At 42.0% G+C, this 22361-nt stretch overlaps 1 protein-coding gene across 3 annotated transcripts in view; it reads right to left on the bottom strand.

The window, feature by feature from the left end:
* Positions 1-1560: 1560 nt before the first annotated feature.
* Positions 1561-22361, bottom strand: part of CREB5 (cAMP responsive element binding protein 5) — a 244479-nt gene continuing 223678 nt past the window's right edge. For all 3 annotated transcript variants that reach the window (XM_072328199.1, XM_072328198.1, XM_072328200.1), the window contains 4 exons: positions 10751-11074; positions 5873-6100; positions 5153-5261; positions 1561-4185 (listed from right to left, as the gene is read on the bottom strand). In XM_072328199.1, the coding sequence (XP_072184300.1) occupies positions 4022-4185; positions 5153-5261; positions 5873-6100; positions 10751-11074 (825 nt within the window). In that variant the 3' untranslated portion in view covers positions 1561-4021. The remainder of the gene's footprint in view (positions 4186-5152; positions 5262-5872; positions 6101-10750; positions 11075-22361) is intronic.

The following is a 22361-nucleotide window of genomic DNA, read 5'->3' as shown; positions in this document are numbered from 1 at the left end:
CTGTACAAGAATACTGTTCAAATGGAATGTGTTAAAATAACATTTATTAATAAATACTTTATAAAATTCTATGTGAATACTAAATTAATAGATTCCTGTTTTAAAATTGCTTTGGTCCTCGTGAGTTTTCATAAATTCACTCTATATGCTTTTTTTCTTTTTCTTTTACTAAAAAAAAGGTATTAGCTGCTAAAAAGCACATTTTGCCTAAACTAAAAGGCTACTTTTAAACACTAAATACCGTCGCTTAAAAAAATATGAATTCTCAAAAGTTGGGCATTTAACAACACTTATAGCTGGCTTGTTAGTTAATAGGACGGAGTCAGTTAACACACAAAATCCACACGCACTGAGGCACTGAACCATTGACTTTCCACTATTCAGAATATGGGCAGCATACATTTAGCTTCGTAGCAGGAATTAACTCCAAACAGCATGAAATTCTCCATAAATCATCCTCATCGTCCTTATAAAACACACCATGATAGCACACAAACTACTTGTCTCCCACAGGCAGTGTCATGAATATGGCTTGCATAAGTTGACCCAGGGAAGGGGCTGGGGGAGAAGGAGCTGGATCACAGCATAGTTTCTTTCCGATAAAAGTATTGCAATTGTCCGTGGCTGAGATTTCCAACGTACTTCCGCTGTCACGCAACAAGACATGTCATCCCCAGAAATATCTTTGAGGTGAACAGGCTTCTTTCTGGCGGAGAAAGCCTGTGCCGAGCAAAGCTGAGAAGGGGAGCTCCCCACCAAGTCCCTGCTGGTGGGATGGGGCCCAGAGTCTGCCAACGGGCTGGGCTTGAGAGGCAAGAGAAAAGCACATCAGACTCCAGCAGCAGCTGGTGGAAAAGCAGGGTTTCTCCTCAAACGAAAGAGCGCAGGAAGACGTGCTGAGAGGAAGGCCGCAGTGGGGCAGAGGGGCAGGGTCTGTCCTGCAGCCCTTCCTCAGGCTGCCCCAGCACACAGCTGGCCAAAGGCCTGGGGAAAGGCTTCAGGGTCCCTGCCCTGCAAAACAAGAGTGCTTTAAGGTGGAAGTGAATCTGACGAGCGATATAAGGTGCCTGGCAGGGTTGGTCCTTTTACCGATAGAGCTGATATAAATATGCTGCGTGTTGGCTTGGCCTGTGAACCTGTGACAGAGTTACAAGAAGCAATAGCAAATAGCTTTTCATCCTTTACTTATTTCCACATCACTAGCAATGATTATACCTAAAGGCCAATAGTATAGAGAGGAGACATTTCATTGTAATTACACATTTAGGCCAACATGTGCAGTTGGCTTGCCTAGTTAGCATTAAAAAAAGAAATAATTGAGCTATATATAATACACATCAGTCAAACTGTCAAGTTGCTGAATTTAACAAAACTTAGGCAAGGTTTTTGTATTTTTTTTCAGCCTTTTTTTTTTTTTTTTTTTTCCCTTCTTTTTAATGTAGAGGCTTTCAGTTTAACAGCTAAATATTTTAATTGAGAAGACTGAACAAAATGAAGCTAAACCGTAATTCTAGTGCAGTGCAGCTCAACCGGGCATTCTAATGTTATCAACTACTTAGATTTCTGGTTGTTTTTTTTGTTTTGTTTTATTTTTTTAACATATTTAAGTGCTACCCATATAGAGGGAAGGTTTGCAAATTAACCCTGTGATGGCATTTTATTTTTCACAGTGAAGGATGACGTTCAGACACAGGGGAAAGGCTTGTTTTGTCTTTTACATTGTGGATATTCAGCTGGAACATTTTGCTTGACTGCATATTTGAAAGAAGTTCCTTTGGGAGCCATGATGAAGCAAAACCACTTGACTATTACAACCGGAGATTAAAAAAAAAGAAAATTATAGATTCAGTATTTAAAACACTTTAAAAGTATATGTTTGTCTAAAATATAATAGAAAATCCTTTACATTTGTATTTTTTCTTTCTTTTTTTTTTTTCCTTTTTTCTTTTTTTTTCCTTTTTTCTTTCTTTTTTTTTCTTTTGGTTCTTAGACTATATAATCAAGTCAAGATTTACACTGTACATTAAAAATCTTCTTTTGAACATATTTGCATAAATGGAAAGAGAGCTGTTCAAGAATACTGATAAAAAAGTTGGTTACCGAGATAAGAACTAATTCAGAAACGATCCTCAGAACTTTGCATTTTCCTTCCAAAAGGGCCCTGCTCCTGACAGTGCCCCTCACTTCGCTTGTTTATCTCTCCTTCCCTCTTTGAGAAGAGCCACCCTTCTTAAACCTGTGACTCCTTTCACAACCAAGAAACAGCAGCTGAGGACAAGAACCTCACTTCAGAACGAAGCGTGTTCTGGTTTGGAGTGTTTGCTAGGAATGACAGGAATTATCTTTTGCTACTAAAGATGCAGTCTGAAATGTTTGAATGTTCATCACCAATTCAGAGCCGAGTCCTGCTCCTTAGGGCAGATGAAGGAGGTGTCACCACTGCCAGCCTTGAGAGAACCAGGATACTGAAAGGCAGCGTAATTAACCGGCATCATCTCCCTCTGATTTCCCATCAATCACTGCTACTGCTCTGAGATGCAAATCCGTTGTGCTGAGGCAGGCACATAGTCCAAACAAAACCCTTAATTGTGGCATAAAGCCCCTTTACAGACCCTCTTTGCAAGACTGAATTTTATCCAGTGAGTGCAGTGGAATTTGCCATTCTTGCAGCACTTCTTAGTGGCTGCACACTTGATAAAAAAATTTTTTAACGTCATTATGAGACAATTCCTTACCCGCTGTAAACCGGAGTAAGTGCCATTATGGTCAGTGAAGCTCCACTGATGTCTGCCAGCTCAAAGCCAGTCTGTGTACATCCAAGGGGATGCCCGCAGAGACCAGGACTTGCCCTGGTAATTAAAAGTGGCGTTTTGCCAACTGGTCAGAATGGTTACGCTGATTTATTTTTCATTTATAGCCTGTGAAATCTGAGGCTGTTAGCTTTCAGTGCTAGAACAATGTAAGCAGGTTAGGGAACAGAACTTTTCTGAATTATATACTACATGGATTTGCTATGTTAACGACTGGCAGCACTAAAGAATTGCTGTAATTCTCAGGTGTTACTTGCTATGCCTACTCTGTGCCACAGCCATTTACCTCAGCAGCTTACACGGCTTCTAGCATCAACACAGCTGGCTTTCAATCTTGCTTCACCTGCAACTGCACTGCTTTCACCTTTCCCTGTTTATTAAAAGCACTAAATCAGGAGCATTTCTATTTTTCAAAACAGAAAAGCTCGGTGCGGCCCAGCTGCGGGTGAAGAGGTAGTGAAAGCAGCAGCCATGCTGGCAGTTTTTAGGTAGGCTTGATGTTTTCACTTGTTTATCGCTGTTCTCTGAGAGGGGGAGGAGGAGAGGGAAGCTTGGCAAAGAGAAGGGCAGAGGGCTCGGGAAGGGAGAAGAGAGTTGTGAGAATAACTGAAGGCTAAAAAGGGCAGAGTGGGAGAGAGCTGGAGGAGGACAGCTGGGCAAAAGGGCACGTTACTGGGGTTTGGCTTTGTTCTGATAGCCACACACTGTGTAACTGCGTTGAAAGACGAGGTTCTGGTGATAGCACAATTCTAACTCACTTTTTATGATGCTGTCAGCAGATGACCTCTCCCTATATTTATAGCCTAATTACTCCTAGTTACTTACATATGACTCTGTTTAATACTTTTCATGCCTCACATTGGCTAACAAGCTGCAGTTTAACACAACTCCATATTTCTGAGGCTTCAGGCTAGATTGGTGAGAAGAAAACGAGACTATGTACAGAGACAGTTAGGTTTATAAACAAGTAACTGGTACCAAAAAAACTGGAGAATGCACCAAAGCATTTCTCAAGCTGATAGCATATTAATTGCATAACTCCCTTTTACGTAACTAAGTATAAAAGACATTTTAATAACTATAAAAATGAAAGCCAGTCTTTCAAGAACTGAGGAATCTTCCAGGCTTGAGTTACGGTCAAAAATGTCCTTAGCATGGAGGACGTTTTGATGCACTACCACTTTCCCCTAGCAGTTTCTGATCCACCAGTTTTAAAGGATAGGGTTGATGTCTGTTCTGTGGCTGGCGAGCTGGGTGAGAGTGGAGCTGCCCACAACATCACTGACGGAGGAGGAGGTGGTGATGGTGTTGTGCTGGATGACTTGCTGCTGGGAGCATGCTGGGACTGGGCTCGCAGGAGGACTGCTCTCAGGACCTGGAAAAGGACGAGGGACAGAGCGCACATTCAGACATCTGATGGTAACCCAATGTTAGGAGCCAGCACTTTGAAAAAACACCAGAACCTTAGTGGCTATTAAAGCAACACCTAGGACAAGAAGTCCAGTATCATAAGGCTTATAAAGCCTAAATTCTCTATTTGCTCCAGCAGAAATCAAAATTACAGCGTAATGCGCTGCATCACAGAAAATCCAATTCAAGCAACAGTTGATAGGCATGTAATGCAATTATGTAGTTTTTCTTTGAGTACTGTTAAAGAGACAGATGCATAGTGATGCAGGCCAGACAGAAATGGGCTCTGTTTTAAAAGAATGCTGCAGTCTAACAGATATTAACCCTGAGGCTCTTCTGAGCCACTCTACAGTCAAGCAAAGAATTTGTTCATAAATTACCATACTTGCAAAATGCGTCAGCTAGACAGAATTGATTCAATGTCAGCATCAGATGTGATTTTAAAAAGAAAAGGCAATATAAGAGTTAAAAAGAACAAACCTTGAAAACCTGCTCCGCGCTTGGTCTGCGCCACAGTCAGAGCACAGTACCGTTTTCGCTGGAGGGGGCTGTAATGCTTTCCTTTATAACTTCCCTTTGGAGAGTTATGTTACTGTGCTGGCAGCGCTGTGCCCAGGAGGACTCTTGCAGGTCTGGAGCTCTGAGTTCCACGGGGATCCTCCACATGGGAGCCAGCATCCATCCGTGCGCATCGCCTTGCGGGGTGGAGGGACAGGGAGGGACCAGCAGTGCTGGGCTGGGTGCGAACTGTGGCTTTTTGGATTTTAAGCAGGGCTGGTTAAATAGGGGCAGGAGATGGGACAGCTTGGATGATGTTTGAGAAGAGAGGTTCATGTTGTAATATGGCCAAGAAGGGATTCTGGAGGGAAGAGCTAGAAACTGTGTTTTCCTGTGGGTGGTGTGGAGACAGAGTAAGCATACTAGCTACTTACTTAGATATCCTTGTGATTCTTTCTGCATGGCTGTTATCGGACAGTCTTTATGCGTTAACAACAACTGTTTCAGCTGTGCTACCTCATTTTTCAGCATGGAGACCTCATTCTAGAAAAGAAATAGAGGGTTTGGTTTGCCACAAATCTTAAAATGCACTGTTATACAAAGTTGAAATTGAAGAGCGCAAAAAATGATTGACGGCTTTGGAAGAATGTCCTTGACATTATTTTATAACTAACTCCTTTTGAGGGCAATTTGGCCCCCAGATTTGATGCCATAAGCTGACACACAAACTAACTTCTGCGCACTCTGTAAGAAGCGCACCATTCCTGTGCTTTTAATGTCAAATTTATTTTCATACTCTTCCCTTCAATTTATGCTCCCATCTCACTGGCTTAGACTTAGGGCTTAGCTACGTGCTCTGCTCTGAAGAAGTCCTTTATAGCCAGGGTAATGGCACTTAAAAAAAAAAACAAAAAACACACCAAAACAGTGACAAGAAAAGAAAATAAATACAGTTCTGTCTAGTGAAGGCTTCTAAGACAGCTTTTTCCTGGCTTATCCTGCTAAAATGAAATTATTCCTCTAATTGGAGCACAGGCACCTCGACTAACCACCTTTGATAGTGCCGCGCTCCCACACAGCAGCAGTTGTGCCGGGGCAGCAGTGAGCACAAAGAGGGCCTCTGTGTCCTTGGGGGCACAGACAGTGGCTCGCACCTGAAGCTGCATGTTTGTCTGGGTGAGTTCTTCTGCTTTCTTTTCCAGTGACATCACCCAGACCTTCCTCTTCTGTCTGCAGCGTGTGGCAGCAGCTCGGTTCCTCTCCAGAAATTTCCTCCTCCTCTCATCAGGGTCTTCATCCACCACCCTTCTCCGGCGGCCTCCAGTGGGCTGTGGTGGCTGTATCGTCTGCGTGGGCTGCATTTGCTGTGCGGCTGGTGAAACCTGTTGAGTAGAGGATTGACAAGGCAATGGGTGGGGGAAAGGAAGAGGGAAGGAGGCTGAGGCATGGGGAGTATCTCCCACAGTCGCCTGGTTGGATGGCGGGCCAGGAGAGGCACGTGTTGAAAGACACTGCCTGACGCCACTAATGTTAGCTGCTGGCAAAGGGATGCTCTGGTTGAAGGGGAGATTTTTTTTTTTAAATGATTCTCTGAATATTAGTAGGAAAAATATTTTTCCCTTACAGCTAGTCATTAAAAACTTTTCACTAAGGTACTTTCTCTGCCACCATCTATTTCAAAGCTGAAATGTCAAGTTTCCCTCAGCAGCCCTTTTAATCAAAGGAGAAGACTGTAGAGGCCTTATTTCTGTCTCTTTTCTTTCTTCTTGTTTTTTGGTAATTACTTCTGAAATTTTGGGACATTTCTTTTACACATGCTCTTCCACCTCTGCTCAGTATCTCATAACCTCTAGAGATGGGAAATACAAGTACTCTGCCATCTGTGCGCACCTGGGAAGCTATGGGCAAGGGTGGTGAGCCAGGAGACCTCAATGCCCATAAGATGTAGTTGGAATAAAGGATTTAGGTGTTCACACGTGTGGATTTTGATCAAAGAATCATAGAATCACCAAGGTTGGAAAAGACCTCTAAGATCATCCAGTCCAACCATCCACCTATCACCAATATTTCCCACTAAATCATGTCCCTCGGTACAACATCTAATTGTTTCTTGAACACATGCTATACTTCTTTTTATTGTCATTTATTTGACAGCAATCATGAAATCCACTCACAACCCCTCTGCTATGAAAATATGGGAAGCCACATATTTATACCCTTTCAAGTGAAGGAGAGTATCAGCCTTGCTCCTGAAAGTAATTTGCCTATGCCCTTACAGAGGAAGCTTGTGATGGAGCCAGCCCCCACCAGACTGTACTCTGACTTTTCTGGACAAAATGTTCGCTTATGAACATTTAAGAAATGAGTATCAGACTTCATGTTCAGCATTTCTAAAAGCAATAGGTGCTGTGCTACCTGGGAATAACAAGCTCTCTGACTGCTTGCCTGCCATACCATGGCGCCTACACCCTTGTGCTTTGGGTTTCTCTTGGTGTTTGGATCTGGTTGCTGGAGCACAGCTGGAGACACTTCTGCTATTCCTGCAACTCCTACACCAGTGGAGTCTGGAACAGTCCAGAAACATGAATTGTTGACTCAAAATTAACCTTGCTATTCTGGCAAAGGCCCAAACCTCCAAGGTGCTTCCTTTTGACTTTAGGGAATGGACGTACTCAGTGCTTTGTCAGATGGAGTCCTGAATTTCAACTGCAGCAATTAACATTTGTTTGGTTAACACACCTGTCTGTCTCAATTAAAATGATACTATCAGCTTGCAAGGTTTCTTTTCTGTCTAGAATCTCACCACAACTTTGAAGCAGAACTTGCTCCTTTTCCCAGCTGACTTGTGTCAGTTAGAGTGGCAATTTTATGTATAATTATACCATGCATCTGATAATGCCTTTCACATAAAGCCAAATTTACTCTAGGCTTTCTGTTGCACAGTCAGGTAATTCCTCTTCTGTAGGAGCAGAAAAAAATAAAACCAAACCAACAAACTTTCAAAACTAAATAAGTCACCTTGCACTTTCTGCCTGATTCTTAACATTTTAGCTTGTATGAAGTCCTCCCATTTGCAATTAGAGCTTTCAATCCACTGATGACACGGGGCGTTTTTCCTATGTTGCAGCCTCCGTCTCTGCCACAGGAGATGCCCACTTAGGGATACCAGCTGCCCTCCGTCCTCTGAGGCCGAGTGTGCTAAACACTTTAGCCCTACATTCTGTTAGCATATATCTTAGTAACTGTCTAAGCATCATTCTCTAATAGGAGGTCCCCATCGCCTATGGACAAACGCACTCTAGTAAGAAAGGTAAAGAACATATATTAATGTCAACTATTTTTAATAAAATGCCTGTCATATATCCATAATCAAGACAAATGTAGGACAGGCAATAAAATGAAACATCCCAAACTCAGCTCTACGTAAGCTATCTCTCTGGTAAGTTTGATATGAAGAAGTGTTCATGTGGCCAAAGTGGCAGTAATAGTATCAATTTTTGCACTAGCTGAAGCAATACAGTTACAGCTTGGCAAAATAGCTCTTTCTCAGAAATACATATATTAGAAGATTATTTCTATTCTTAGCCTTGATCTAATGCTCATCTCCACTCTTTGCACCATACTACAAAATTAATATCTATCCATTCATCCTGTGAAGATATAGCTCACTGGGCTCCTGTGCATCAAAGTGGTAGGTGAAAAGCATGATATGAATACTGACATTACAGAATAGCGTGGGGTGAAACAATGAAATTTATGTCATTGGAACACATGGCCCACAGCAACATGGACCATGATGCTGCTTGGCAGGTGGCTTAGAACTAAAGAGTCCGTCTCAGAAGAATAAGGAGGTTAAGAACTAGTAAAATTCACCGTAAAATCAACATCTGCTGGAGCAATCTGATCTCCACAGAGGGCAGTCAATACCATGGAGACTACAGATGAGTTTAGAAAGTAATAATTATGTTTATTACCCAGTAAACTCTTGTTTTCTCCTCATGTGTCCATTCAGAAATCAGTCTTGTCTTTGCACCATGAGAACAGGCAAGCAGAAAAAGCTCTGCAGTCTGGGGAAGCAGATGATCCCAGGAGTCCTACTCAGATCCATCAGCTGTTGTCTTCATCCACAACCTTTTGGTGACACTTACACCTCAGGTCAAGGTGAAGACCTACTTGGTCCCTACTGGGGCCCATTGCCTTCAGTGACACTGTGTTCCCTGCAAAGCTCACGTTACCACAAAGAGCCTGCTACAGAGTCTCAGAGGCCCCAGGACACATCTGACACAGCTTTGTTGCTGCCAGTTGGCCTGCCTGCCCTAGTGCTTGACTGCAAGACTTTTGGAGTACCCAGCTAGCAGTGAATGCAAAGCACAAGGAATCTAGGCTGTTCCAAACAGGAAGAATAAAAAATGGCATCAGCAGCACAGAAGTTAAGAAGGAAAGGCAGCTAAGACATTGGCTCATTGACTGGTGCCTTATCCTTAAGGTGAGATTTCACCTGTTGCCTTTATTTGATGCATGGAGTGTTTACTCTCTCATGGATCTCCTAGAGAGCCATCCTCTTACTTTTGGTTTCTATGGTATGAGATAGCATCTTTTTATTGGAGTTTTTAAACAACTCTAAGGAAAATAACTCATTAACAGATGGGAAAATAAATGAATTCACAAAGTAAAAACTGAACTAAACTAAGGAAAGCTCTGGACACCTTCTCACAGGGGAGTCTGCTGATCTCTTATTTAGACTGTTTCTCTAATGCCGACAATTCATTTTACATTAGCAAATGCTTTGGGGAAATGCCATGTGCTTGCAGTTTCTGCAATAATAAAGCTAGATATTAGTAAATAGTTAATGTTGTGGGACACTGGGATGTCAGCCAAATCTTCTCATTTTCTTTAATGTTTTCTAAGAGCTTGTCTGAAAGGTATTTGCAAGCAATGCAATACTTCACAGATTGAAATTCTTATGGCTGGCTCATTGTCCTGATTGTATGTACTACCCACCTGCACACCTTACATTTGCTCCCTAGACCTGACACGCTACATTCACTGGACCCAGAGTTTTATTGTTCTTGTGCAATCCCCTTGATACAGAAGCCTATCATCTAAAGCATTACCAGGATTCCTCCTAAAATTACCTGCCAAAGTCCTTGCTTAGTTCATTAGTTCAAGAAGCCTTTCAGATATTGAATTATCCAGATTGAGGAAGAAAATATACCTGGTCCAAATGTGGAGACCTCCATCTCATTCAGTGAAGATCTGCATTGATTTAACATCATATGAATGCAGTTCAGAACTCCTTTCCTAATTTAAATCCTTGAACTGGCTTCATCGTCTCTTTCTTCTGACATGACATCTGCCCACTATTGCCTACACTGTTACCTAATCATACACCTCAGCTAGGAGCTGCAATCCTACTCCCAAGATCTGGAATCCTTTTTCTCTTCCTCTTAGCCAGTGTACCTTAAAACGATCTATCTCTACTATCTGCAATCTAGACAGGAAATAAATATGCCATTGAGTTCACTGAGGTTGTTCCTTTACGCATCAATCACATGCACACACATACATAAATTCCTTATTTTGATTATGCGTATGTGTGGCCATTTTACTTCACTAAAGATTGTGCTATCTGTTTCTGTAGACAGAACACATACAATTCTTTAAATCTTGGCCTGAGAAGTTTAGGTTCAAGCGCATTGTACAATGTATGCAATTACACAGAATCATAATATACTTCGTTCATTAAAGAATAATGTGGCAATTTGCAGAGATCAGTGTACAGAAAAACCTTGGAGCTCCTTATTAAGTAAGACATTACAAGTGCCTAGAATCTTAAGAAGAAAAATAAGTTGTTGATTCACACAATTTTCTTAGTAAAGTCCATGCTTCTCTGCCACCAGTAGCCAGCATTTTTAAGTAGCTGGAGGGGCTTGGATCTAATCTGATGTTTGCAAGACAATGCAACTCAGGCATGAGATTTTTATTCCACATAACAGCAAGACTCAGAGATGTAACACGGCATAAAGGTCTACCTGTGCTTGTCCGCCCGAATGCAGCGGAGGGTGCGGCGAGGTCTGGTGATGTGCCGGGTGTGCGTGAAGGTGCGAGTGGGAGTGGTGGTGGGGGTGATTCTGCTGGTGATGAGGCTGAGGATGAGGATGGTGCGCTGGGTGCTGGTGCTGGTGGGGGTAGGAGTGGTGAGGTGGCAGTGTCTGGTGTTGATGAGGATGTGAGTGCATATGATGGTGTGGCGTCTGGTCCTGCCGCGAGCTCATCATTTCCATCATGTGGCCCATGGTGTTCATATTCCCATTCGACATGGCGGCAGGGTGATGAGTCAGTGCTGCCTTCAATCTCTGGAACAAAGCAAGGAAGAAAATTTATATGTGGAGTTCAGAGCATTCAGAATAAGATTTCTGTTGTAGAAATGGTGCCTTGTGTTTTTAGATTATTTTTCTTGTTGTTCCCTTGGTAAAACACATCTTATTTCAGTTTGAGAAGGAACATATTCTTGGTCTCTAATCTAATTTTTCACCATTAGTATGCAGAGATGCAAACACATGAATTAAAACTTAACATTTGCACATTTCCTACTGTGCTGCTGAAGAGAAATAACTTGCTTTCCTCCTTTTCTGTTTGACCAGCTCAGTACCCTTAGTTTCATCAAGTTGTTATTCATTGAGTTTTAAAAAGAAAGGTCAGGCGAAACAAAGTCTGATATTTAGTTCTCCTCTCCTTTGGACTCTAGATTTTATTTAAAAGACCGCTTAGAAATACATTGCATTGACGTGTTTTTAAAGTTTAAGTTTGAAGTATTCTACAATTGTAATAGCACTTAACCTGTGTTATTTTTTCTTCATTAGAAAGACAAGAAAATTATAAGGGTGGTCTCAACCTGATCCTTTTTCTTTGCTGAAAGTTCAAACGTGTGCCATGTTATCATGCACTAAACTCTTTTCTCCTCATGTTTTGCTGGGTCCTGGAGCTCTGACGAGGACAATGCTTTCCTTAACATCAGTGGGATTCTGTCACAAACCACCAAAGAGTAATGGGAAAGGCTGCTAGATTTTGAGCTACGAGGTATGGTCCCTGTGTACCAAGATGATAAATAACTGAAATACAAAGAAATAAAAAGTTTCCCATTCAACACAGTTGCAGGGTCACCCCAAAGCTGCGAATTATACTGGAACACAGCCACCTCGCTGATGTAATCCTGCCCTTCAGACTACTGAAAGTACCAGTGTTTTAGACAAGTGTGCTAAAGTTACAGCCTGACAGGTGTCAGATAGGAAAAGGGCTCCTTTTTAACACAGAGAAACTTCCTTCATACCCGTAACTCCATGTATTGCTGAATGTAGATCATTCTTTCCAGACAGACACCCAAGATCTCACTTTGAAGAAGCCAATGTGCACTTGCTCAACTCTCACTAATGCAAGTAATTAGTCAGCAGAAAAATAGCAGGAAGAAAATGCAAGGAAGGAGTTCCATGGTATTACTTGATGCCAGACTAGCATGTTCTGAATAACCCATGAAGTAGTTGATAATTCATTATCTAGCCAGACAGTGTAATGAGGAGCAGACATCTCATCATTAAGAGTGATCATCTGCAGGAAAGCCAGCAAGAAATGGTAGTGATACAAGGAACAGAGGTGTACATTTCCCTGTGGCAACCATTGTGGGTCACAGATAGCAGTCAGAAGATCCTACAGCCAATGTGGATAACTCTTGCCAAGTGGAAGAGTAATCACAATATTATAGAGTCACAGAATAACAGAATGCCTTGGCATGGAAGGGACCTCGAGGATCATCAAGCTCCAAACCCCCAGCTGAAGGCAGGGCCTCTAACCCCCATATCAAATACTAGACCAGGCTGCCCAGGTCCCCATCCAACCTGGCCTTGAACACCTTAAGGGATGGGGCATCCACAACCCCTCTGGGCAGCCTGTTCCAGCAGTGAACTGCATTTTGGTTTTGTCTTCAAAGAAAAACCAACTTGTCAGGGAACACAGGATGTGTATATAAGAATTTCAGTCTGTATTGAAATAACATCTGTCTGTGCAACTCTATTGCAAGGTAATGGGTAAAGTTCAGTACGCTGCTTCACTAACGATCAATGGGCTGAATGAGAGTTTAAAAAAGAAAGAGAACATACAAGTACTTTGTAGGACATAACTATGTCTCAGTTGTATTATGGAAAAATAGATCGCTGGCTTAAAGAAGCTTCTTCACAGAAAGCCTCTCAGACTGTTGCTACATTATGACACCTGACAATCTTCTCACACTGATGCAATTGTAGCAGCAAAGTTAAGTACCTCCTACCCTACAGCCAAGCACTTATTCCCTAAGTCCAAACCGAGCTCAGTCTAACATCCACAGCAGTAACCTGTCCTGGGTATAAATGAAATCTTGAGTAGCTCTCATCCTCCATATTTCTGAGTACAAGTGCTACCCTGGTTATCCCAAACAGATCTTCACAGTGCTCCAGATATCAGATGCTACTCTGGAACGTATTCAGAAAAATATGGAAAACAACACGTGAATCAGCTAAGTCACTCTGCACATCGTTCTTCTTCAGAACTAATCAAGACCTTTATTGTGAGCCTGAAGCAGCACTCAGCTCTAAGACAAAGCAAAAGCTGTCCTAACTCTGTTTTCTGAATCACAGTGCAAAACCAGACTCTCGTTATCCAGCATTTTGCAAAGGATGAACACCTAACAAAATCTACCAACGCTGTATTTGTCACAAAGCTCAGAAACTGACCTGCAGCATGGTGCATTCTGAACTGCAGACTTTCAAAGTAAAAAAGAAAAAGAAAAGAAGAAAAAACTCAATGTGTGAAGAAGCATTTTTTTTTTTTCAGCTGTAAAAACTGTGGCTTACTAGTGTGGCGTGACTTCAAGGAGGATAAATTATTTTGTTTTCTTTCCACAGTCCCTTTTACCACATCCATTTATTTGAGATAGCAAATCAAGAGAGACAGTGAGAGGTCTGACGTGCAGCTGGTTTCAGTCAATGGGGGTCATTTCCATTTGGTCTGTGTATTTTACAAGCTCCTTCTTCACTGTTCCCAACGGGAGGGTGGGCCAGCTGCCCTGGATCAGAGTCCTGGTCAGAAACCAGTCATCTACCTCACCCTGTCCCAGCACAGCAGCAGCCACTGCCCAGCCCTTGTGTCTTTGTAGCTTAGATCAGCTCTGCAGCAGCGAGAGCCTGGCACACACACGCACCCAGGGCAGCATTTATCTTTCATTACCAAGTTGCTGCTGCCAATCAGAAACATTTGAGGAACCATAAACTTTCTTTCTTTCTTTCTTTCTTTCTTTCTTTCTTTCTTTCTTTCTTTCTTTCTTTCTTTCTTTCTTTCTTTCTTTCTTTCTTTCTTTCTTTCTTTCTTTCTTTCTTTCTTTCTTTCTTTCTTTCTTTCTTTCTTTCTTTCCTTCCTTCTTTCCTTCCTTCCTTCCTTCTTCCTTCCTTCCTTCCTTCCTTCCTTCCTTCCTTCCTTCCTTCCTTCCTTCCTTCCTTCCTTCCTTCCTTCCTTCCTTCCTTCCTTCCTTCCTTCCTTCCTTCCTTCCTTCCTTCCTTCCTTCCTTCCTTCCTTCCTTCCTTCCTTCCTTCCTTCCTTCCTTCTTCCTTCCTTCTCTTTCTTTCTTTCTTTCTTTCTTCTTTCTTTCTTTCTTTCTTTCTTTCTTTCTTTCTTTCTTTCTTTCTTTCTTTCTTTCTTTCTTTCTTTCTTTCTTTCTTTCTTTCTTTCTTTCTTTCTTTCTTTCTTTCTTTCTTCATTCAGTTTTCAGTGAGATCAATTGGTTTTGATGCTTCAGTTGGAGCATGGGGGAAAAAAAGAAAATCACCAGAACTTAGTGAGCTCTTTGCACAGGGTATATGTAGAGCTGGAAGCGAAGGCTGCATTTTTGTTATTGTTCTTTTTATGTGTGCTAATTGCAAACAGCTGTTTTATTTTAGTGTGAAATAAAGCTAGAATGAAATTATAACCAAGGACTGAATCCTGTGGATGTTCAGGTTTTTGGGAAGTGTGTCACTGACCACACTGGGGCCTGGGGACACTCAGCAGCACAGTGGGGCCAGATGGAGGACTCATCACTCAGATCTGTTGTCACCAAAAAGCAAAACTCCTGTCAACCTCAGTGACAGTGTTCTTTACAATGTTCTCCTCTTCACACCTTTCTAAAGTATGGTCTTAAAAAAATCCCCACTGGCTTGGAGTTCCCACTCAAGCCAACAAGAAATGCAGCTACTCATCAATCTTTGGGCCCTTGCTGATTTACTATTATTGTTAGTTGATCAAAATGACACGCCAACCAACATCAGTTACAGCAGATTTCCACCTGATCATGGCATTTCCATTCACGATTGCCATTGGCACAGACGAGACAAGACACTGTTTCACAGAGCACAGTCTGCTTTGGCTCTGATCAAGTAAATAAAGCAAATTCCCTTTTGATCTTACAGGAAGCCAGAAGCACATAAACTCTCACATTTGATGTTTAGGAGGAAATGGAAACAATGGATAATATTACGAGTATAGTGCTCCCTTTGCTATTGCTCGTGGTTATGCACTTAACTGACACATCTAGTTTAAAGCCATCCCACTGTATATCATATAAAGTTAACACCTCAAATAAGCTATCACTGAGACAGAAATACTGTTTTCTGGAAACAGCTTGTTCTGATCCTAAAACCTGACATTATGGTGCAGTGAATTGCTTGGTGTCTTTCTCTGTATCAACATTAACCACAATATATTTGTGGTCTGCCAGAAACAGGCTTCAAGAATTTCAGATCATGAATGAAAAAGAGTATCAGCTTTCCAAACACTCCTGCAGTTCAAGATCTTGCTGTTTTTGTAATACGTCTCAATCGTGGCATGGATTTCAGAGTTGTCTTAGTTTTAGCCCCACTTTTCTTTCTCCAAAATTGCTAGCAAAAATTACCAGGATTATTCAATTGGTTAGAAGGAGGAGGGAAAAAAAAAGAAGGATAATTAGAAGTATTGTTTTGGAGGTTGATTTCTCACAATTCAAATCACTCTGGGAGTTTCATATTTATATAAATACTTATAACACTTTAACAAGTTATATTTAGAGTGCACTAGACTATAAATATTACAGTATATGCCATCATATATACATGAAAATAAATAAATAATTTATTTGTGGGGAAACAACAGCAACAAAAAATCCCCCCCAGTTTTATAGATGTTATTACTTGAGTGTTCTATGACTGCATCAGGCAATAAACTATTATATCATCCAGATGGATTTTATGTTGGGACAGACACGAGATCGGGTTTTGAATAGGACTGAATTGCCCTGAACAATTTTGCCCTGAATCTCTGCACTCAGAGAAGTCTCTCTTCCCCTTGGAGCCCCTGTGCCCAAATCCTGATGAATTAGAGACAAGAGCAGCTGTAGTATCAGCTTAATGTCTGGTGTATTTGTATCAGGAGATTTTATCAGGTCCCTGAAGTCAGATGGAATATACTATCAAAGATATTTTCTTGCACTGGTTAGTGGCTGTAATTCTAGTCCCCATTATGCAGGGATGCAAAAAGTTCCCTGCAGGGAAGAGACTAGAGAGGGATTAGAAATCAGAACAATACAGGCATAAACATCCCTACACTCCTGCAATTAGGTAGTAACCTCAAACTTTATGGCAAGAATCCCATAGACTATGACTTCAGTGACACCAATATTGTTTTCTCATCTGTGACAGTCAAGTTTTCTTTTAAAACCAGTTCTCAGACCAAAGATGAATACATGGAATTAAGCTGGTAGAAGCTAGAGCCAAGAACAGAACATCACTCAGCATATGCCATGGCATCACACTGAATTTAATCCTTTCTTCAATGACGGTGATGAGAGAACTTACGTGTAAATGTCACTCTGGTCTTTTATAGCTGGCTGCTTACAAGCACTTCACAGTGTCAATAACAGAAACCACTGTTCCCAAATGTTCCACTCGCATTCGTAAAAGCAAATTGGAGGCGATTCATCTCCACCCAGTAAGTGAACTGCAGATACTTATGACCGCATTTCAGAGACTGGTGATTAGAAAGTCTCCGATGCCACATTAACTGCTTGCTCCTTTATTTCTCCTGCAATAAAATAAAGTCCTGCATTCTGACTGAGGGAGGAGTGAGAGGTGTGAGAAGGACATGAAATCCAGAACTGAAGTGACACGTACACTAATGAAAAGAGAAAAGGGGGATGCATTTAATTCACAGCTTGCTGGTAAACAGTGCCAAAGTGCTAATCTTCTAATTATTTTCACGTTTCTTGGCAAATCTGAATTGTACTTTTCCTTTCCTTTGTGCTTCCTTGCCCACTTAGTCGGATTTTGTAACACCACTAACAATGGATCGTTATCAAAACTTCAGCACAGCTTTGCTTCTAACAAAAACAACAAATTTGCTCCCTTGTCCTTCCAAACACAAACAGAATTAAACCTCAGCAGAAAGCAGCTAAAATCAACTGCAAACAATCAAACCAACAATACAACTAATAGACATCATGCTGCTCAAGGACGGGTCAGCTGTAAAAGCTGCTGCACTTGGAGGAGTCTGGCTTCCCAGTGACATCAAGACAAATGACGCCACTTCAGACTAGTGCCAGTTTCAAATAATACAATATAGGTTGCAACTAGAGTGGCCCTGGGGTTCTTGGCCAGAACCGTCTTCTGGTGATGGCATTTCATTGAGAATGGAAACAGCTCAGGAACAGCAGAAAGCACGGGAGATCACATCCCATCTTTGCCTATAAGTTTCCTTCTCTTCATCTCAAAGCTGCTTACCAAGGAGATAAACATCATTATCCCTGTGCAATGCACCACCTTCATAAGGATGAACAGTAGATAAATGGTAAATTCTCCGTGTTTATTCTACATGTATTTTACTGAATAAATAAATTGTGAGCAAGACAGAAAATACCCTGAAAATACAGTTTGCACTTCTCACCATAAACGACTACTTGCATGAATCATTTCTCAGTGTAGTGTTAAACAACTGGGTTTGATTTGCACACGAGTCAGGAAACGTAAAGTTCAAAAAATCAAACCCCTAATTCCCACAAAGTCTAAGTCAACCCCTGCATTTGTATCCATGACAAGGGATATTTAATTATGTAATCACACAACAGACAGCGAAATGATTTATTACTGGCAAATGGTGTCATATAATTTCAACATACAATACCAATGAAAGGATCCAAAAAATACAACCAGTTTCTGTCTCATTTCCCCTCTGTGTGCCAGAGTCCAGAAGTGAAGCAGCTACTTGCTTGCTACCTACCCCTGGAGAGGCAGGTTTCTGACTGCAAAATGCCTGACACTATGGGGATTAATGGCCTGTGCCTGCTGTCAGTAGGCAAGCACGTATCTCATCTCCATCCTCATTCTCCAAATAGACAGTCTTTTGCTTAGTTACTCTGCTAGATTTATCAGTGCTGTTTTCCCATATCATACCTGTCAAGTTATCACCTGCAAAAAAAATAGAAAAGGAGGTGGCAATAAAATTTTTTCAGTGTAACATCCTACAAAGAAATGGCAAAACTGGGGGTCAAGGGAACCTGAACCTGCAGTGTCCAGATGTGTCCTGCAATGCCTGTATTACAGCATATTCTAGAGTTGAAAACAAGAAACCTTTCCCCACACTGGACGTGAGCAAAATCTCTGACAAGGTGCTGGAGCTCATGTCTTCCTTGCTCCTGCAAGCAAAGTCTGTATCCAGGTTTTGAAAACCATGTTCCCATCTTCTAGTACAATGAAAGCAGGAAGTACTTGCACGGTGCTCATACTGCTATATATATCTTGCTTCAACACATAATGAACACTTGCAAATGTATTAAATGAGAAAAGTGGGAATTGAATTCAGAGGAAGTTTGGGATTTGCCTATACAAGTCAGATACAGAGCAAAGCCTCAAATCAGAGTGCTCTTTAACACTGAGAACAGCGCTGTAGGTTTGGGCATTTTAATCCATACTCAAAGATCAGAGTGGATTAGCACTGTACAAATTCCTCTCAGCAGAATACTGCTCTGAAGCCTCAAGACCCCTGAAAGAGTTATTTCAGTTTCTTGCAGAGAATGCAAGCTGCTTGCTTGCTTTTTCCCTCTCACAGGCATAATGTACACACCAACGACATGAGAGAAACAGGTTCAAAGTCTTTCTCTGTCTGAAGATTTCTGAACTTTCATCACCCACCTCTCACTAAGGCTGATCATGATTAAGTCACTCATATTCAAAGAAAAATGCCATCCAAGTATATAAAACTTGGGTTGGTTTTTGTGTGTGTGTTTTTTTTTTCTTTTCCCCTTCACTAGTGTGATTTTGAATACTCGTTTTTCCTGGATTAAACCCAGCACATTTAAAGGGCTACTAGCAAGCCAGAAATGGGATACATGTGCAGTTAAAAGTGCTTTGATTTCATCCCAGATGTGCAGTGCTCAAGGGCGTACACACACACACACACACACACACACACACACACACACACACACACACACACACAAAGTAATCCAGAGACTGAGTATAGGCTATGATTTGATCTGCAGATTTTGCTTCAAGATTATACCAACCAGACTCTGAAATGCAAAACCGAAGGCCTGACCACTTAGAGTCATTAGGGATCCCAGGGCACTTTGTGAAAGAGTATTGATGTTCATTAGTCTATTGGCCTGATTGGAGAATTGAATGCAGGTAATTAGACTTTGTTTCATTGCCACTTAGTTTCAGATGAAGTTATTTTTTCCCTTCAATTCTAAAATTAAGTTATTCACATTTTTCAAGCATTCCTCAATCTTTTTATTCTGAAGAAAAGACTAGAACTTGAAGTACAGAATAGTGACGTATAAAATGAGAACGTGCTTAAAGGTTACTTCACACTTTTCTAAAGCTGAGTTCCAGCATTTGATGAAAAAGAGAAAGAAGAGAGAAGAGGAGAAGAAAGGAGTGTAATCTATAATGAAAGATACCTGCAAGAATACAATGAATATTCAGCATTGAACGTATTGGTGTTGACATGTACTGCTCTTTCGCAGCTTCATGCAAGGTCTCTCATACTTTCCCATGTTTCCCAGTGCTCTACCCTGACCTCAACCACTAGACTGCTGCCCTTCACCAAGCCCCATTTGTTCTCCATCCCTAATGCCATCTCTCTTTATTCATGTGCAGCTCAAGTTGCTGCCTTACTTTTCACCATCAGACACAGATCAGCTGTTTTTAAGCAGTGGCATGAGTCAAAGTTGTTGAGTTTCAAGGCTACCTGAGGATCCAGAAAGAGGAGCTTCTTAACTAAACTACTCAAGAAACATTTCTTCTCTGTACCAGCTGGCTACTCTATCAGTTTGTTGAGGATTTTTAACACTTTATCACAGCTACTGTGTAAAATGAGAAACAATTAAAATAATAAGAAGAAAAAACTCTCAGAAATGTTCTTTTTATTAGAAAAAAATAAAAAATAATAAAAAAAATCATGGCAGTGCTTTATGCTAATAGGTTCTACTTTGTGTTTGAAGAGGCTAGGAATATATCCCAGCACTCTCACTGTGGCTAAGCTGACAAGCAATGACTTATTAAAACACAGTATTTCAGCTTCTCACTCTCTTCTGTTCCATTGAATTACTCTTTGGCACTACTACTTTTCAGAGCAATGTGTCAGAGCAAACCAGAAAACAGCCTTCCCTGGGGAAGGGAAGGGAAGGATGCCGTCTGCTTGGTAAGCCATTGACTCATCCAGCCATTTCTTGACAGCTGGTCGCTGGTCTGGGCTGTCCTACAGCACACACCACAGGACACAGAACAAATTTCCATGGCTCAGGGACCTGGCTAGACTCACAGCTGTGGTGGCTGAACGGGACCAGGATTTCCTTTCCAGCACTAAGCGACAGGTACGGAGAGCATCCTGCCTCGCTTGATTGTGGCACTATGGATTTTGGCAAGGACACTCAGCATCTCCCACAGACATGGACACCTTTCCATGCACAAGTCGCCTGCCAGAAGCAATGGCCAGGTGCAGAGGGATGTGGGTTCACAGGGCAGGACTCCTGTCCTTTCCCACTGTCCTCCTCAGCACAACCGAGTATTTTAAAAAGCATGTCAAGCTGCTCCTGATATTGCTCTATCTTCCTTTTTAAATATTTCTTGTGTATTTGTAATGAGCACAGAAGAAAGGCATAAATACCATCCTGTTTTGGTGCTTAACACATCTTCCTGTCTCCTCTGCCAGCCTTGCCAGCAGCATTATCCATCTTCCTGACACCACCATTGTCTGATTCATTTGACATATGTACCAGAAAGAAAAGTCATGTTCCGAACAAGATCACAGCTCTGTGATCTCATTTGTGTCTCAGTCTCCTCACTGACTGCACTTCACAGCACCTCTCAGCTCTCAGTCTCTCAGGGGCTGGTGAGTTTTCCAGCTTTCTCACTGTGAAGTTTATGGAGGAGAAATCACTGAGCCCACATGCCCCATTATTTCCCTCTCATTTGAAGTGAAAAAAGCCTCATGCCCACCACATTCTGTGAAATTCAGGTAAGAGTTATGACTAAGTTTCTCCCTTCAGCTGGCACACCAACCAGTCAGTTTAGGACTTACAGCTGTCTGGTCTCCTCATGGGTAACCGCACCTCTCATTACTCCCTGGATGCTACGTCAGTCTCAGCTGCAGCAGTGTGCATCTCAGGGTTGGCTGGAGATGGCTGTGTTCTGGAAGATGGGGCATAGGCACCCTCCCCAGACATGTCGGCTGTTAGGACAGAGCTGGGGAACCCTTCTCCCTCTAATGCATACCTGTGTGTGCAAACCACTTCACCCCTGCTCCTCTAACAAATCCCTGTGTCCCACAGTGTCCATCTCTCCTGTCCACCGAGCAGTGGGATTTTCAACATCCCACCACCAATTTAATAACCCACTAGTGGTGTGGCCACATAAGCTCCTGTCTCACAGCTACTTCTCCCTGGAGTTCTGACAAAGAGTGAAAGACCAGGTGAGAGCAGGATGGATGCTGACCAAACCAGGGACTTGGTGGGACCAAGGGAGAGAAAATACGGAGATTAGGAAAAGGGAAGTAAAAATAGCTGATTTTTTTCTCTGTGGTTAAAGCAGCATCAGATAATTTATCACATTCTGGTGGCACTCCAGCTGGCAGGGAAAAGAGCTATCTTTTTATTAACTCAATTAGCCGGTTTATTTATCAGCAGAGTCCTGGAAGATGCCATCAAAGGCTACACCATGCCGGTCTCAGGCTGTGTGCTGGTGGGCCGGGAGGAGGCCTGTGTGAGAGCATGTCACCCTGGTGGCTCAGGCAGAGCTCATCACCATGCTGTTCAGGACACAGAATTTCACAGCATACATCTCGCTCACCACTGATTGCACAGGGAAGGCAACAGAGGGAAACAGAGGGGACAACCAGAGCTGGCCTTGGACTGGCACAGAAATGCTGCTGAGGCTGCTGAGGCTCTAGATGCAGATGTTGAACAAAATGCTGCTTGGAGATACCTGAGCTGAAGTGTTTCCAACAACACCAAATGATGAAAAACCCAAGCAATGGAGTGCAGATTCCTAGCAAGCTAAAATCCCTTTCAGTCCAAGAAACCATAGAGCATAATTTCAGCATGATTTCAATGCTATC

The sequence above is a fragment of the Excalfactoria chinensis genome, chromosome 2 (genome assembly GCF_039878825.1).
Source record: "Excalfactoria chinensis isolate bCotChi1 chromosome 2, bCotChi1.hap2, whole genome shotgun sequence".
Taxonomy (NCBI): domain Eukaryota; kingdom Metazoa; phylum Chordata; class Aves; order Galliformes; family Phasianidae; genus Excalfactoria; species Excalfactoria chinensis.
Note: the sequence above shows the minus strand (reverse complement) of the source record. Positions and strands in the feature narration are given on the sequence as shown.